At 35.7% G+C, this 16,980-nt stretch overlaps 1 protein-coding gene and 1 pseudogene across 5 annotated transcripts in view; both read left to right on the plus strand.

Moving 5' to 3' along the window:
* The window catches only part of SRFBP1 (serum response factor binding protein 1), an 83,868-nt gene extending 70,052 nt beyond the window's left edge, over positions 1-13,816 (plus strand). For all 5 annotated transcript variants that reach the window (XM_058277612.2, XM_058277616.2, XM_071209661.1 and 2 more), the window contains 4 exons: positions 7,167-7,248; positions 7,915-8,626; positions 9,915-9,952; positions 13,386-13,816. In XM_058277612.2, the coding sequence (XP_058133595.1) occupies positions 7,167-7,248; positions 7,915-8,626; positions 9,915-9,952; positions 13,386-13,570 (1,017 nt within the window). In that variant the 3' untranslated portion in view covers positions 13,571-13,816. The remainder of the gene's footprint in view (positions 1-7,166; positions 7,249-7,914; positions 8,627-9,914; positions 9,953-13,385) is intronic.
* A 519-nt stretch (positions 13,817-14,335) lies between these two features.
* On the plus strand, positions 14,336-15,349 carry LOC101430804 (E3 ubiquitin-protein ligase NRDP1 pseudogene; annotated as a pseudogene).
* Positions 15,350-16,980: the final 1,631 nt, after the last annotated feature.

The following is a 16,980-nucleotide window of genomic DNA, read 5'->3' on the forward strand; positions in this document are numbered from 1 at the left end:
CAAAATCACGAACTACTCAGACTTGCAAATGTTAACAGACCATCTAGAACAAAAATAAATTAATTAAAACCAGCTAGCAGCTAAATATAAGCAATTTGGAAGGACCAGATATAATCTAAGGATTTATCACTCCTACTACAATGCATCTGTTTACAAATACTTTGAATAATTAGTTTTCCTTTCAATGAAAGACCAGTTCTTGATTATAATTAATTATTGTGTTATAGTAGTATATTATAATTAGTACTTATGAGTAACATACCTTTTCTTTTAAGGTAACAGTTTGGATGGGCTTCTAAGAAGTGATTGGTATTATCGTTAATAGGAACTCACCCTCTCTAAAGATTCCAGGTTTAGGAAAGGCAAGATGCTTAAATTTCTGAGAATTTCTGCATTCTAATCAGTGTTACCTTGCCACTAACTGTATGATTTCAGACAAGTCACTTACCATCTCTGGCTCTTGTGTTTTGTTTTTTTTTTGTTTCATTTCTGCAATAAAAAACCCTTCCTGGTCAGACATTCTAGTAATGCATTTTAGTCTCCCTTCAAAGTCCTTATTGCATCAGATATAAAAATGTCTGTGCTTTATCCTCTCAGTATTTAGATTTGTTTTGCCAAAAATTTTAAATGTTTCACACATGTACCTCCTGATACTTAGTTAGCAAGATTTTTATGGCATTTTTATATTGTATTAGTTTTTGGTGTTTTGTTAAATATTCTTAAACAGCTCTGACATTTTTGTTTTTTCAGTATAACAGGAGCAGTTCATTCTCCAAGATGTTTGACCCTGGTATTGGGTAACCAACTTAATCAAAATTTCCAATTTATAGAAATTCAAAGCAGCAAATATATTTTGAAATGTTTATAACTCAAGTACAATTATGGTATTATGAAGGTATGTTGCATACCTACAAGACAGCATTATTGTTAAATATATTTTGAGCAAAAAGAACTTGAGAAACCAGTTATTTTCTATCTGTTCTTAAACAATGCCACAATTTTTATTTTATCATTTGTTAAGGGCACAGACACAGCCTCCTAGTACAAACTGGGTTTTGTGTTTGTTGCACTTCAAAATTTGTTCAAAGGCCCAAAACATGATCTGTAATAGGGTGTGATTACAGGAAATCAGATGTCCACACCTCATACTTTTCCTGAGTAAGCCACAGTCATCAAATATTTCACTATTATTACTGTTGCTAGCTGTAATCCAAGAAGTGTAAAGGATCAGAATATGTTAGATCATAATATGATCAGAATATCTTCCTTAAAAGGAACTATCCTTATTGCAAAGCGCTTATTAACAGCATGATAATATATTATTTTTATTTGCTAACAGCATTAACTATTAAAAAAAAATAAGAATTTCATTAATTACAGTGTAAAGCCATGTTACATAATTCTGCCTATTAGATTGTTAAATAATCATACCTGATTTGTCGTAGCTACTTAATTTTTATCCTGTATACCTCATAGCCCTGCACCTTCCTATTCTTCTCGGAACTCACTGCAGTTATGTATGGTTTTATAGGCTATATATTGCACAGCTCCAGTGGTGAAAATGTGAGTAGAATTCCTGGGACTATACAGTGCAATGACACTTTTTAAATTTATCGCACTTCTAAAGCTGATTTTTCCCCCCAAATAAGTCCTCCACAAAGAAACACAGCTGTAGAAGAAGATATATATATTAAGTAAGAACAACATCTTCACTCATTAGATGAATACATAAATCTAAAATGGCAAATCTTATTCTAGTGCCTTTTTATTTAATAGAATTTACTAAAGTCAGATTATTAAATTGTGGTTAATCTGGGAGATCTTCCAGTGTATGGTAAATGATAAAATGATAAAAATTCTCAGCAAAACAGTATTTACCTAGAGTCAGTGTGAGGCATGCAAGTATTACTATTACCACTGTTCTAAAACTTTCTGTAACTGAGATGGAAAGGAAAATATCCAGGTCATTAAAGCTTTTGGCAAGTTGTCAAAGGAGAGACATGAGAACGGCAGTGTAAGTGTGCTTTTGAATAATTGTGTGTGAATACATTTTAGTCAAAATCTATTTAGGATTCCCAGAACATCTATCTAAAACATGTAATAACTTACTTGCTAATTTAATTTTACAAATATAAAAGTTAATAAATTGGGGATTAACTGAAATGCATTTTTTAATAGCTGCAGGGGATATTCTTGAAAGAAGCAGCTAAAAATAAACAGCTGCTCCTGGAGTGTTCTTAGACTGTCTTTCCCTTATAAACTAAAGGACAGTTTATTGAGGGGTACATAACCTTTGTCAGGACCAGTTGTTTTTGTTGTCATCATTGTTTTAACATCTAAATATTCTGGGATTGTTGTGCAAATAAAAATATGTTGCCTCTGCACTGAAAAACAAATTCTACTAAATAAGCCAGAATCTCAAATTATGTCACTATTCTGGAAGCACATTTAACACATTTAGTGTTAAAACATGTTGCCTTTGTTTGGCAACAAGTCTATCATTGCAGTGTTTTTGTTTTTGATTTAAACTTTTAAACATCCTGGGCCTACTGAATTGTTTTTCTTTTATCCTATTTTTTTAATTTTTGCCACTCTCCCCTCCAGTTATATGTACACATAATTTAGAGCAGGCATCACACACTTTCCAGATAGTAAATATTTTGGGCTCTGCGAACCATATATATGATCTCTGTCATAACTACTCAACTATGTCATTATGGCAGAGAGCAGCCATGGACAGTACATAAACAAGTAAGCTTAGCTGTGTTCCCATAAAACTTTATTTTAAAAAGACAGACAACAAACCAGTACTGACCTGTGTGCCAAAGTTTGCCAACCTCTGATTTTGAAAATCAAATATTCCTGCAAGGCTTCTTTTGGGTGAGAAAATGCACATTTGCAACTTGATTTGATTCTTATCTGTTCTTATATCAATATGTATGTTAGTACTGTATTAACTTTTCAGTTTTAAGCACTAGGTATTGATATCCTGCTATGGAATGTGGGGATTTGTATTTCTTTCTTCCTCTAGCTCCTGTGTCATACATATACCCTCTCTATACCCTCCATCCTCCTAATATACTAGTCAAATTTAGATTAGATTAGGTGAACAATTATGTTGTAGTGAGTGATTACTACTTTTCTTTTTGCTTAATATTTTTATTTCCTGTACTTTGTTGTGTTTATTTAGTTGGGGTTTTTTTTATGACTAATGTAACACCACACATTGGTTACTGAAGTCTCTCTTCAAAATATTCAGACACACCAGATGTTCTGTTATTATCATCCTGGGGATTCACTTTGCCTACATCCCCTGTTTTCTCATATCCTATATCTTGTTCTTTCTCATTTTAAGTCTTGTATCCTTTTCATGTTAATGGAGCCAATAGCTTCTTGGGGGGAAAAGTACAAGGAATGTACACTTTAAATTGTCTGCAAGTATTTTTATTCTTCCCTGAGTATGTAATTCTAGTTAGACATCATTTTCCTTCAGAATATTAGAAGCATTAGTTACCGTATTGTCTTCTGACCTCCAGAATTGCTGTTCTAAAATCTGAAACTACTGAAACTACTCCTGATCCCTGTGTCTGTGTGTGTGTTGTATATAATTTATTTTTTTCTCTGAAAGCTTGTAGACCCCAATATTTTGATGTAACTCTGTTTTCATGTATTGTGATGAGCCTTTTCAGCCTGAAAAATCATGTCTTTTATTGGGTTTCTGTGTTCTAGTTCTTAATATGTTTTCTATAAACCCAGACAAGCATATTTGACCTATACCTTCAATAGTCCAGCTTGTTACTCATGACCGAGAATGACAGCAATAGACTTCCTTCCTAGATTCTTTCATACCGCTTTCTAAGGTGGATAGAATGGATAAGCATCCCTTTCATTGCATCAAGAAAACCCAGCAAGGGTTCAAAGAAGCAAAAGGATTGACTTTTCTTGGAGAAGGCTGAATAGAGAATATGTCTTAAGAGTAAAAATTAAAGTAATTAGACTCCAGGTCATCCTGGCCTGGATTTGTAGTGGGTATAATTTTAAGAAATCATTCTTTGATTACCATTACCCTAATAGGTCCTCCAAAGAGAAAAGATTTAAACTTTGTTCATCTTGTTTTTGAAGTTTCTTAAATACTCATATGTTTGTATTATGGTGGGGAGGAGGGCCTTTAAATTGAGCTATTAGCAAATTAACAGAAAGTAAATTTGAAATAAAGATATTCGAAGAGGGTAATTGAGATTTATTCACTTATTTTATTGAATATTTATTTAGTACCTACTATTTACCAGGCATTAGATATACAGGAAGCAAAGTCTCCTTACCTCACAGCTATTGAAAATACCCGCATGGGCATGCAGTGTTAAGTGATGTGAAGGAAATAAAGAGGGATGGAATTGTTTTGCTAGTTCAGAAAACTTTTGAACAGAGACTGGAATAAGAGATGATCAGCCATATAAATATTTGGGAGTGGAGCATTCCAATTAGAACAGCAGATACAAAGATACTACCATGGAATGGGCTAGTCTAGAATTGTATGAGAGGAATAAAATCGTAGGAAAGGAGATCAGAAAAGGAAGCAGGGATAAGATCCCATAGGATTATATTCTTAAGTATTCAAAAGCTTAAAAATGGACAGATATGGGAATAGCAAGATCTGATTATATTCAAAAAGCTCACTGTGCCTGCTGTAAAGAAAACTGATTTTAGGGGAACAAGGTACAAAATAGCATTGGTCCAGGTGAGAGGTGTTGGTGATTTGATCAAAGGTAGTAAGAGTGGAAAATGGTGAGAAGTGTATCATTTTGAATATATTTTGAAGGTGGAACCACAGAATTTGTTGAAGGATTTATTGTAAGGTATGAGAGAAATAGAAATGTAATGAATAATTCTAATCTTTAGGGTTTTAGGGCTGAACAACAAGATAATGAAAAATGATACAGTAAGACGGAATAGACTATAGGAGAAGAATGTTTGAGAAAAAATTAAACAATTCTGATTTGACATGTAGATGTCAAGTAGGTGGTCGAATAGGACCATTTACAGCTTTTTAATATGCTGATGAAATAATCTGGAAGAGAGGGAGGAAAGGATGCTACAGTAAGTTTTAATGGCCAGGACCCTAGATGCAACTTCAAAGGTTGTCTTTAGTAGAAGGGATAGTTGCTCTTTGATAGTCTAGTGATGCCTATGGACCTCTTCTTATAGTAATAATTTTAGATGCATAAGATACAACATGTAGGATTACAAACAAGACAAATTATATTGAAATACTTTATCAAAAAATTTTAAAATATGATATAATAATACACTTGTGTTAGTTTCCTAGCTGCTAAAACAAATACCATACAATTGAGTTGGCTAAATCAATGGGAATTTATTGAATCTCAATTTTGAGGTTAGAAGTCCATAATTGAGGCATCAGCAAGGTGAGGCTTTTCCCCCCAAGACTGTGGCATTCAGGGGATGACTGCTCTATCATTGGTACTTGGCTTTTCTGTCAGACAGCAGTGAACCTGGTGGCATCTTCTTTCTTCTTTGGGTTCCAGTGAGCTCCCTGTGGCTTCTCTGGCCTTGTCTATAACGCCTCCAGTAATAGGATTAAGACTCATCCCTGTTCACTTGGCCCACATTTAATTGAAGTAACCTCATTAAAATGTCTTATTTACAATGGGTTCATATCCACAGGAATAGATAAAGATTAAGGACATGTTTTTTCTGGTTACATAACTTCAAGCTACCACAATATATATCTTTAAACTTTAGATCTAGCAATGGGCCTAATTATGTAATTTCAGAGTAGTAGGACACAAATCTTATTATTAGTGTTATAGTGTTCAGGATATTTACAGTAAAAGTTAGTACAATATCTATTTGCTTGAACTTGCAGAAATAGTCTACAGGAAGGTAGAACACGAGATTGTTATTTTTCACATATACCCAGTTTTTGAGGATTAGGCAGAAGTCCCGATTTTGGTTTGGAAGATATATAGTCCCCAGTACAAGGGAGGACAGCAACGGGACAGTATTCCTGCATGTACATGCTCACATATTCACATTCAGGATAGAGGAAAGAGATTTTCTTCTGCCTTATTTGAACCTACCCCAGGTTGAAATTCAAAGAACTATCCTTATCCCAACAAATTCTGATTTGTTGCAATCATGTGTTACTGAAAAACATACAGTGAGTTACCAAGGGTCTTTTTGTCTACAGTCTTTAAAAGAAGGGAAAGCTTTTTGTAACCAAAAATAGACTTATATCAACTATATATCTTATATGTAATTCATTTATTTGACACATATTCAGCCCCAGATTTACAAAGATGAATAAGAAATCATCTCAGTCCCTTACCCTCACACAGTCTGACAAAGAAAATGGAAAATGGAAAACTAATTTCAAGGTAGCATGTTAAGTATAATAGTAGAAAAGATATAGTCTGTTCTGAGTATACCAAGGGGCATGAAGAAATTAGAAAAGATGTACAAAGGAGTTTGCTTTTGAGTTGGGTTTTCATGATTCACAGGAGCTGACCAAATGTAGATGGGCCAGGTATAGCATTCCAGAGCCCAAGAATTTTCTCTTTTGATATACTGTAAGGATGACAGGGGCATTGTCCAGGTTGCATGTGGAGAAGTGATAAAAGATGAATAAGATGCTGATTGTGAAAAGCCAGTGTATTACTAGGGAGTTTGGGTACCACTTTAAATAAATATATAGCATTAGATAATTTCTACATCTCCATTAAATAGAATTTCAAGTATTACAGTAGGCATAAAGTGTGCATATCACCCAGCAAAGCACTAATATGTTACATGATTCATATTAATTTGGTCTTAATTAGATTTTTTAAGCTTTGAAATTATAAGCTCTATTACATTTTTTTGAAATATCACACATAATGCCTAGCAGAATTCTGGAAACATATTAAATACCCAAAGAATATTTATTCATTGATTTCATGATAATTTTAAAAAGCATTAATATTTTTGTCAAAATTATTTTTATCTATCTTTATCATGGATTACGTGTATGACTTACCTAATGAGACTATTAACAAATTCCTAATTCCTAACTCTAATTTTAAAAGACTATGAAAGATTTTATTTTGTTCACTTCTTAATAGTGATGAGTTGTTTTTATTCCCATACATTTATTTTTCAATTTGCAGCCAGATTCTACTGCAACTGAAAGGGCGATTGCCAGATTAGCAGTACACCCTCTTCTCAAGAAAAAAATAGATGTGCTAAAAGGTATGAATTAAATGACTTTTAAGCCATGTATCTAATGCACATGGTATATGATTTGGGCTAAAAGACTTTTCTTTTATATACTTTAAATATTCTTAATGGTTCTTTTTTCCTATTGAGTATCTTTTATATTATAAATGTCTCTTTCAAATATTTCTAATGATGAAAGTGTGCCTGAAAATATGGAAGATGTCTGACGTCTGAAGAAAAACTAAATCTGTATGTTTTTACTAAAATTCTAATTAGCAATTATATACATATATATGCATGATAACAATTCATGTATAAATATTGATGTAATCATATTGTTTCTTTTACTTTTGCCACTTAGTCATATCATGTTCATTTATGTGTATGTGCATTATAAAGTATATTTACAGAATTAATCTATATTAATGAGATTTTTACTATTCTTTCCAAAAAATGAAGAGATATTTTTCTTTTAACTTTAGAAATTTAAAATGGATGAATCTGAGCATATTCTATAAATTTGGTTTTTCTGAGTTCAAAAGATTTCTTTGTGAATTCAGACCCATTTATCCATATCTGCAATAAATTCCTAGTTTTCCTCTAAATGTTCCCAATTTTAAAAATACTGTATTGAAACAGTGGTGTTTTATATTATGTGTTTTGATGATGGAAGAAGTCATGTGCTCCTTGTTCACACAGCTGCTGTCAAAGCCTTTAAACATGCAAGACAAAATGTTGCTGAAGTTAAATCATCAACAGAGGCTTCAGAAGAAAATCATTGCAAGGACATTTCATGTTCAAATGATGATACAAGTAAATTACAGCATGAGGGAACTATTATCAGTGAGCAAAAAGAGAAGGAAGCCAAAATATTGGCAAAGAAACCAATAAATAATACAAAAGAAAAAATGGGGAAAATGGAACATGGACTCAAAGCAACAAATATTCAAAATTCTCCATCAAAACCTTCTGGAAAGGATTATGTGGTCCTGCATGAAGCCAAGAAGGCATCTTCTGACCTAGAAATGAAAACATTAAGTCAAACTAAAGAAAAGAAAGGTCCTGATAGCTCTCTTGATGGTAGCAGTGATGGAAAAGAATTGCATGAAGAAGAGAAGGAATATTTTGATGATAGCACAGAAGAAAGGTTTTACAGACAGTCTTCCATGTCTGAGGATAGTGATAGTGGTGATGATTTCTTCATTGGGAAAGCCAGAAGGACACGAAAGAAGGAAAGTAGCTCCCATTCTTCAATTAAGGAACAAACCTCCTCCAAAGAAGTGTTACCTGAAGAAGAAATACTTGAAACCCACTGCAATATAAGAAATGACAAATATAAGCCAAGTACAGAAGCCAGAAAGTTTGCATCAGTATTTTTCCATTCTTTATCTGAATCTAAAAGTTCTAGAAGGTAAGAAGAATCTGTTTTCTCTTGTGAAATAATTTTTAGTTCTTACTTTTTACCCATATTAACAATGGGGATAAGAAACTATCCCATGTATGTATTCCAGTTTGTACAACACATCCTGTTTTTTAGACTTGGCCCTCTCCAACATTATATTGACATAATATATAAAACTACACATATGACAATGCCTCATTTATCCAGCTTTATCACAAAATGAGATATTACAGCCAAATTTGTCTAGATAACTTAATATTATCTCTTCAATTAATCAAATTTTTGAAACCTTGAGTTAGTTTTTGATGAAAATTTTTAAACCAAACTTTCTGAAAATAATACAGTGTTTTCTCTTGATGACCCAGGGCCATTATTATAAACATCAATCATTTTACTGTGTATCCTGTTTCAGGATACTGTGTATCCTGTACAGTAACACTGTACTTCTCCAGACTACTCTATATTAGGTAATGCTGCTGTTCCCATCCTTGATGTTAACCACCATTTTTCACAGCTATTCTGTTATAAATCTGTAAATTTAACTCCATATGTATTTCTAATCTGATAGAGGATATCTTCACACGTGAGAGTAACTATCCTGGTTACCTCATTTCTTTAGTAACAGCTATTTTCTTCAGTAAATTATTTTTCTTTATGTGTCAGGGATATTCCTTAATGGAGTAGTAAAATATGATATAGGAATTTTTCAAAGAAGAGTTTAGATTTTTAAAGTAATGCTTCCATAATTTGTTAGGCTGCCTTTTATCTGTTATTTTATTTTTTGAAGTTGATACAAAGTTTTTTAAAAACCTAAATTAATAGTATAGAAGACTTACAACCACCTTTGGAGCCTTGAAAATAATTAAACTATTTACTTATCTCTCCCAGACCTGCCTCAAAGGCTACATTTTTTCCCTCATTTAAAAATAACACACCACTGCCCCAACCCCTTCCCCCGTAATATAAATCTTAATTTTTGTTATATGTGACTCATTTACCCTGTGAGAAGACTTGTGGACTTCTTTACCTAGGTAGTCCTCAAGATAGGGTATTTTTCAGTTGTGAACTGAAGTCCCTAAGAGGAAAAGTCCTTCATGTTTGCCTAGTAATATTGGGAGTATAGCAAATCTTCAGTATAACTAAACCTTGGAAGTCCATGTTTTATTCATTGCTGGTCAAATGGGGAAATATAATAGTGCATTGAAGCAGTTTTATAATCAGTTTATTGTGTTGTGTTCTTAAGATCAGAGGATTTATTTATCCTTTAAATGTCATAATGACATTTTTCTTCTTTTAGATATTACAGAGAACAGGCTCCAAAAAGCAAAACCCCAGGTATGTATTCATGGCTGACCAGCCTCCATATGCAATTAAGCAATAGTTTGTCAAACTGATTGCTTTATAATCTGAATGATTATGTACCCACTGAAGTAGAAACAGAGCATTTTATAATTGTCATTATAATTTTTTAATTGGGGATTTTTTTTCCCCTAAGTCTTGCCAGTGGGAAAGACCCATAGACAAAAGTAATATGAAAAATTCAATCTACTTACTTTGTCTAGAATTAAATCAAACACATGCTTTAAGTAAATTATTGTACAATTTATCTTAGTCAACATCATGTTAGTAAACATTCAGTAACAAGTGTATTACTTCTTGATCAAAAGTAAATTCAGAATATTTTCAGCTTAATTGATAAGAAATCAAAAAAAGTTTAATATATTTGGGTAGGCTGGCTGCTTTACACAATTCCAAACTCTCACTGGCTTACTTAACACAATAAAAATTAATTTCTCATTCACATCACTGTCCACTATGAATCTTCTAATAGTCTCATTCAAGAATCAGTGTCCTTCCATCTTTTGGCTTCTTCCTCTTCCAGTTCCCTAAAATTCTCCATTTGGTCAATAGAAGGGAGTAGAATGCATGGAGAATTTTGTGAGCATTTTCTGGCCCAGGCCTGAAAGTGACAGAATTTACTTCCCACATTTCATTGTCAGAACTCGGTCACATGACACCACTAGCCACAAGGGAGGTGGGAAATGCAGTTTAGTTATGTGCCTAGGTGGAAAAACAAGTGGGATTTATTGAATTTCTAACTGTGTCTGCCACTGACTATCCTTTTAATCACCAGATGCCCTTTTCACTTTTAACCTCCTCCCAAGGAAGATAATCCAAAGTCCCATCCAGTCATTGCATCCAGCTGAAAGTCTAGGATATAAGTCATAGATCATCCCATGGATATGACTCTTCAAAGTTTGGTGACCTGTGCAGTCAAAAGATAAGCTATTGGCCCCTAACTTAGGCTAAATGTACAATGAAAGAACAGGGACAAGGTTACCACAATAGAATCACTTGAGGGAAGAATGAAAGGTTTGCAACAGTCACAAATCTACCTAGAAGCTTACTAGGCAAGGATTGTAAAGACACTGAGAGGAACTTTCTTATGCATTGTTTCCTGTGCTCCCTGACTCTACCATCTTGGACAGTCTTTGTTATCCTCCATGGCCACATAGACTTTGAGTGTGCCCTTCTTAGAGTTTGCCCCAAGTGATGGTACAAATATAAGGACCTGACGACTGAAGTCTAACAGAGGTTTTTTCCCAGCCCAGGCTTGCTGCAATTTCTTTCACAATACAACTCCCTCAAAAACAGTCATAATTTTTGACCCCTTTGCTTGCAACTCAGTCCATTCATGAGCAAGTAACGACACCAAAAATTCATTCTTAGAGCTAGTTCTCAAATCTGACTTAAATCTGTTTTTCTTCATCCTGACTCTCTCTCATTCCATGTCTGTTACATTGAGACTATCATGTTTGAGTGGGAAGGCTGTACCTTTAATCTTATCCCTGTTCCAGTGCTGATACTGTATGGGCTTTTATTGCTCAAAATCTTTCTGTCTTCTCTCTTACTGTTTGGTGTTCAGAAGTTTTTCTAAGCCTCAAGTTCTCAAATATCTGACTCTATTCCCTATAGTTTCTTCCTCTAAGCTGACCATTTCTGAGCACTTCTCTTTTTTTATAATACATTCCCAAAGGCAGCCAACATGACCTTAATATTTTTATTCTTTCCAACCACTTACCCCACAAGTGCTACAAACTCCATAAGCATGTGGCCTGCTTTTCAACTAGTTTACCTATTTCTTTAGCAGATAGATATCCATTTATTTACTATTTAGTGCCAAACCGCTAGCCAGTGCCATATTTTTAGTTGTTATAATTTTTGTTTTTGTAAACTGATTCAAAGTACCAGTTGCAGTAATATTCATAGCAGACAGCATGCAATAACAGTCACATCTCAGTGGTTTATTTCTCATTTCTCACAGTCTGTCTGCTCCATGCAAGCTCTTCCATATTGTTCCACTGCCTTCCTCTAGGTCCTTGGAGTTCTCTTCATTCAACCAGTGGTTGGTGAAAGAGAGAGACAGAGGATAATTAAATATGAGGTTGTTTTGGTCCAGGACTTTTGCTCCCATTCCTTTGGCCTTAACTTACTTTTAATATGGCCTTACCTAATTGCAAGGGTAATGGAAAATATATTCTAGTGTGGACCTAGGAGAAAAAGAAACAGTGTTTGGCAGTCACATGACAATTTACCATCTATCTGAAAACACAGGATAACTATAAATATAAGACAATCCTGCATTTTCCCAATGAGAAGTTCTAAGTTAAAAGGTTTGGGGTTTTTTGTCTTTTTCTGTTTGGGGGTTTTTTGTGTGTTTTTGTTTGTTTTGCTTACTTGTATATTTAGAATATTTATTAATTTAGTTACACATACAAATTTAGTTTTTCTTATATATAAAATAACTTAGTTTAGAAATATCACCTTATTCAAGTCAAAACTTTCATTAAACACTCTTGTTTAAGCTCTTAAATATAACTAGAACCAGTTTTTGAGTATTATAACAGACTTCTAGAGCTCATGGTTTGTACAAGATATGGGACATTTTGAATCTGTACAATGATGTTTTGGAAATATTATCCCAAACCATGTGTACTTGTTTATAAAACATAATGACATTTGCTTTTTAAAGATATCTTTAAAGTGATATCTAACTTGCCATTGAGAAATTATGTACCCCCTAGGACTATTAATCAACCTATATTAAATTGTTTGCCTCCCTTTTTTCTTTCTGATTCCTTCAGCTAAGCTCTTTTAACATCTAAAACAAGATAGGCTACTGTGTCTTCCAACAACAGTAGTTTGTCGTTCAAAATCATGTAATTGAAGTGTCACATAGTATAAGAGACTGTGAGGACTAGAAAAGAAGTCACTCACATATCTGGAGGATAACTTTATGACTGAAAAAGAACTTTGTCTTATGTTTGAGTAGATTTAATAACTTGTTTTTTTGTTCAATAACAGAAGGGAAGAGAATCTGAGAATCCATTCATAACAGCTAATGATGTTCCTTTGCAAATCCAAGACTCTGCTCTTCCATAGGGGAGGAGAGAGGTCTTGCATGTTGGCTTGACTGTGTTTCATTTCTCCGTGTCATTATAAATAAACCAGCACAGCATATATTAGGAAGCATTCAATATACATCTATGTGCAAGGCTTCATGTGTCCCAAATCTGATTATTCCTCTGTAAACTTTTTAACTTCAAAATGATTCTTGTTGGATTTAGATCTTAAGTTATGAGATATTTTATTTAAGTAAATATAACATGTTTCTTCCTTTAATACTGATTTGAGAAAGAAGAAATAGATTTCTCTTGCATGCTATTTAGGTGTTTAGTTAGTTTTCATTATTTTTACTTTCTCCCAGGTTTTCAGCAAAATGAACCTCCAATCAAAAATCAATTTAATAGGAGTACAGAAAGAGGACTTAGAAATACAAAGCAGCAATTACAGCTGCCTCTTCATCCTTCGTGGGAAGCAAGCAGGAGGCGAAAAGAACAGCAATCTAAAATTGCCATATTTCAAGGGAAAAAAATTACATTTGATGATTAATGTCTCTTTTCATGAACTCTTCCATCTAAACTGTTTTTCTTTTTTTTCAGTAGCCTATTATTTAAACTTGTTTTGAATTAGTCTCTTTTGAGTAGATTATAGAAATGTTTGTTTTTGTCTTTTGTTTTCTTTTTTGAGTATCTTCAGGTTTACATAAGCCTTTCACAAATCAAGATGTACCTAAAATTGCACTTTTAATCATGTGTCACGGTCTTTTTCCTATATAAAAGAATTTTTGAGATTTTAGCTATGTCAAATTTTCTCATTTGTGCTTATCATGAAGAATGTGACTAATTCAGTTCTGTGATTTTTACCTTGGAAATAAATGTTAAGATATATTTAAAATAATGGAAAAAAGTTGAGGAAATTTTAACTATTTGAAATAGATCACTTTTATTAAAAGTTAGCTATTCTTAAGGACCATCTTGGCCAGTGACACATGGCCTTCTTCTCCCTCCTCCTTCCCCTTCCCTTTTGGGAAAGACTGAGGCACCTCATCCCTCCACCAACCGGGGCCATCCTGTGGCCACTGCAGCCTTAACTCCAACCAGGCTGAGTGCGGACCACGTCCAGCATGAGTGCTCCTGATTGTGACATCACATCCATCCCTCGGAGATGGAGCTTGTCACTAGAAAGGAAGCCTCAATCGGAGAATAGCCAGCAAGATGGGTTACTGTGAGAATCTCCTAAGGGGAAGTGAGTGGATGCATCAGGGTTGGAGCCTGTGAACAGGGAACCTCCCCCAAACACTGGGAAGGACCTGAATTTCAGTGATGAGACGTGAGGTATGATGTAACTCATTTCCAGGGGGTTGTTGATGAAGACCTTATCAGCCCTATTTGCAGTGGAGTCTTAGAGGTGCTAGTACAGACACCTCATGGTAAGCATGTTTTCTGAAATGCCTGCATCACGTGTCCAGTGGACATGGCATTGTGACGGTTGCCCACCTGCACCCAGTACCTTGAGTCATGCAGAACATGTGGTCATAGTGCAGATTGCCTACCACTATGGCTACAGTGCTGTTGTCAGGCTTGACAACTTCATGTCTCACCTCAGTGACTGTGAGCACAGCCCAAAGAGGCCTGTGATCTGTGAACAGGGCTGTGGCCTGGAGATGCCCAAAGATGTGCTGCCAAACTACCACTGCATTAAGCACCTGGGCTCAGTGGTACAGCAGCAGCAGACATGCATTGCAGAGCTGGAGAAGATGTCAGCTGAACACAAACCCAACTGGCAGAGCAGAAAGGGACACATAGCTGCTGAAGGCATATATGCGTGTAATTCAGAATGTCAACCCAACCTTCAGAACCTGGAGGAGACAACTGAATACAGTGAGATCCTAGAATGGATGAAGTCCCTGCAGCCAGAAAGAATGACCCACTGGGGAGGGATGATCTCCACCTCGGTTGCTGTGCTTCAGGCTGTAATCAGGTGCTCCCTAGTTGAGAGTGGCTGTCTGCCTCTGTTGTTAGCAAGCTGATTGAAAATGCCAACAAGCTGGCCCCAGGGTCTGGCCACACTAGAGACAAGACAGATGAACTGGCACTACTATGAGAACTACATGGCCAAGCACCTCCTTGGCATGCTGCTGCTGTGATGGCCTGCAAGAACCAGCATATGGGTGATGGCATGGTGCAGGAACCAGGCCTTGTCGTGATATTTGCACATGGTGTGGAGGAGATGTAGGATATCACAGCAGGCTCTCCAGATAAGATGGAAAGTAGAAACTCCCATCACTCTACCAACTGGGTTCTATGTCCTCTCCCCTGCCCCAAACACCACAGCCTACACTTGAACCACACATCTCCCAACTATTCTAACACTGAAGGGCGCCAGGGCACTTTGATCAGCCTTCCAGATTCCCTCCTTTTGTCACATTTCTACTGCTAAAATGCCTGTAAATTCTTAGGAGGGTGCCCACCTCGATCTCTTTTCCTGCCTAGGTTTCTGGTTCTTTTCAGAAAGTACAAAGAGATCTATTTCCCCCAGAGGATCAGAGTCAAGTGAGGAAATTGTTAATTGTCCCCCCTCCTCCAAGAACCAGGATTCAGAGCAGGCAGATCTGTTGACTCTAAGCAGCATTTAGCGATTCTCTGGGGAGCAGAAATTCTGATGAAACGGGAAGGGTGGAACGAAAATCCTGGAAATAGTGAAGCCAGATGTAATTGGCAATCATTGATGGCCCTTAGGGGAAGATTAGATCTCTGTGCCAAGCAATGTCCCTGTTCAACATACCTTAAAGGTGCAGGCTCCCACTGGGCCGGCAGATGTGCAGATTGGGATGCCAAAAATTTCCAGATGAGCTCTTCTATACTCTTTCATAATGAAGGAATGTCAGAGTTGCCAGTAGGGGTTAGCCTACTGGAATTGACAGGCTCAGCAAGGAGCTGCTTTCTGGCTTTGGCTGAAGTAAGGTAGGTACTGCCTCTTCTATGGACCACGTATTAGTCACGGTTCTCTAGGGAAACAACAGGATGTATCTGTAAATAGTATGAGACTTTATAAGGGTGTCACGTGACCGTGGGGATGCACAAGTCTAGGTTCTGCAGGCAGGCTGCAAACCAGGGGCTCCCGTGAAAGTCCAGTGAAGGTCCTTGATGAGTTTCCAAGAGACATTGGCTGTCCAAAGGTGAGTTGGGAAATTCTCTCTGCTGAAATCATGTCCCCTTTTAAGGCATTCAAATGATTGGATAAAGTGTCACTCATTTCTGACTTCAATCTCCCTGGCTGATCGTAGATGTAACCAGCTATCTATGCAGTAAACTCACTGATGACTAAAGCCCATAATTGTCCTTGTTTTACAGTTAGCCCAATGCTTGCTTGACCAAACAACTGGGCACATTTACCTGGCCAAGTTGACACATTAGTCTAACTCTCCAAGCCTGTGATTATAGTTAGTTACTTTGATAATTCCTTTGGCCATTGTGCCACTCCCCCATTCCAGTTTTTCTGCCACTCCCCCATTCCAGTTTTTAAAGAAATAACCTTTCCAGTCCAGCCACATGGTTGGCAATTTAATTTATTTTCTTTTTATTTTTTAAGAAAAGAAAAAAAATCAAAACTTAAAACTTCTCTTCTGCTTTTCTGTTGTGGGGATTCTGGATAGGGTGGGGCAGGAATGGGGCGATTGTTCTATATTTTTCCTTTCAACACAGCATTTAGCTTTAATATAGGACAAGCCAAGGAGGAGGGGCCTTGGTTGAACTTATTAATGCCTGCCCTAAACCTCAGTAACCCCATCTGAGATGAGGAGCTTCTTGCACTCCAGTGATGGAAAGGACAATCCAGCATTGATGCCTATGCCCTCTGGAGAACTTTATTCCCAACCCTTTCAGGGTCTCATCCTAAAACTCTGGGTTTATAGTATTATTTTTTTTTTAATTTTTTTATTTTTTATTGACTTTGTAATA

Source organism: Dasypus novemcinctus, chromosome 2 (assembly GCF_030445035.2).
Source record: "Dasypus novemcinctus isolate mDasNov1 chromosome 2, mDasNov1.1.hap2, whole genome shotgun sequence".
In the NCBI taxonomy this organism is placed as follows: domain Eukaryota; kingdom Metazoa; phylum Chordata; class Mammalia; order Cingulata; family Dasypodidae; genus Dasypus; species Dasypus novemcinctus.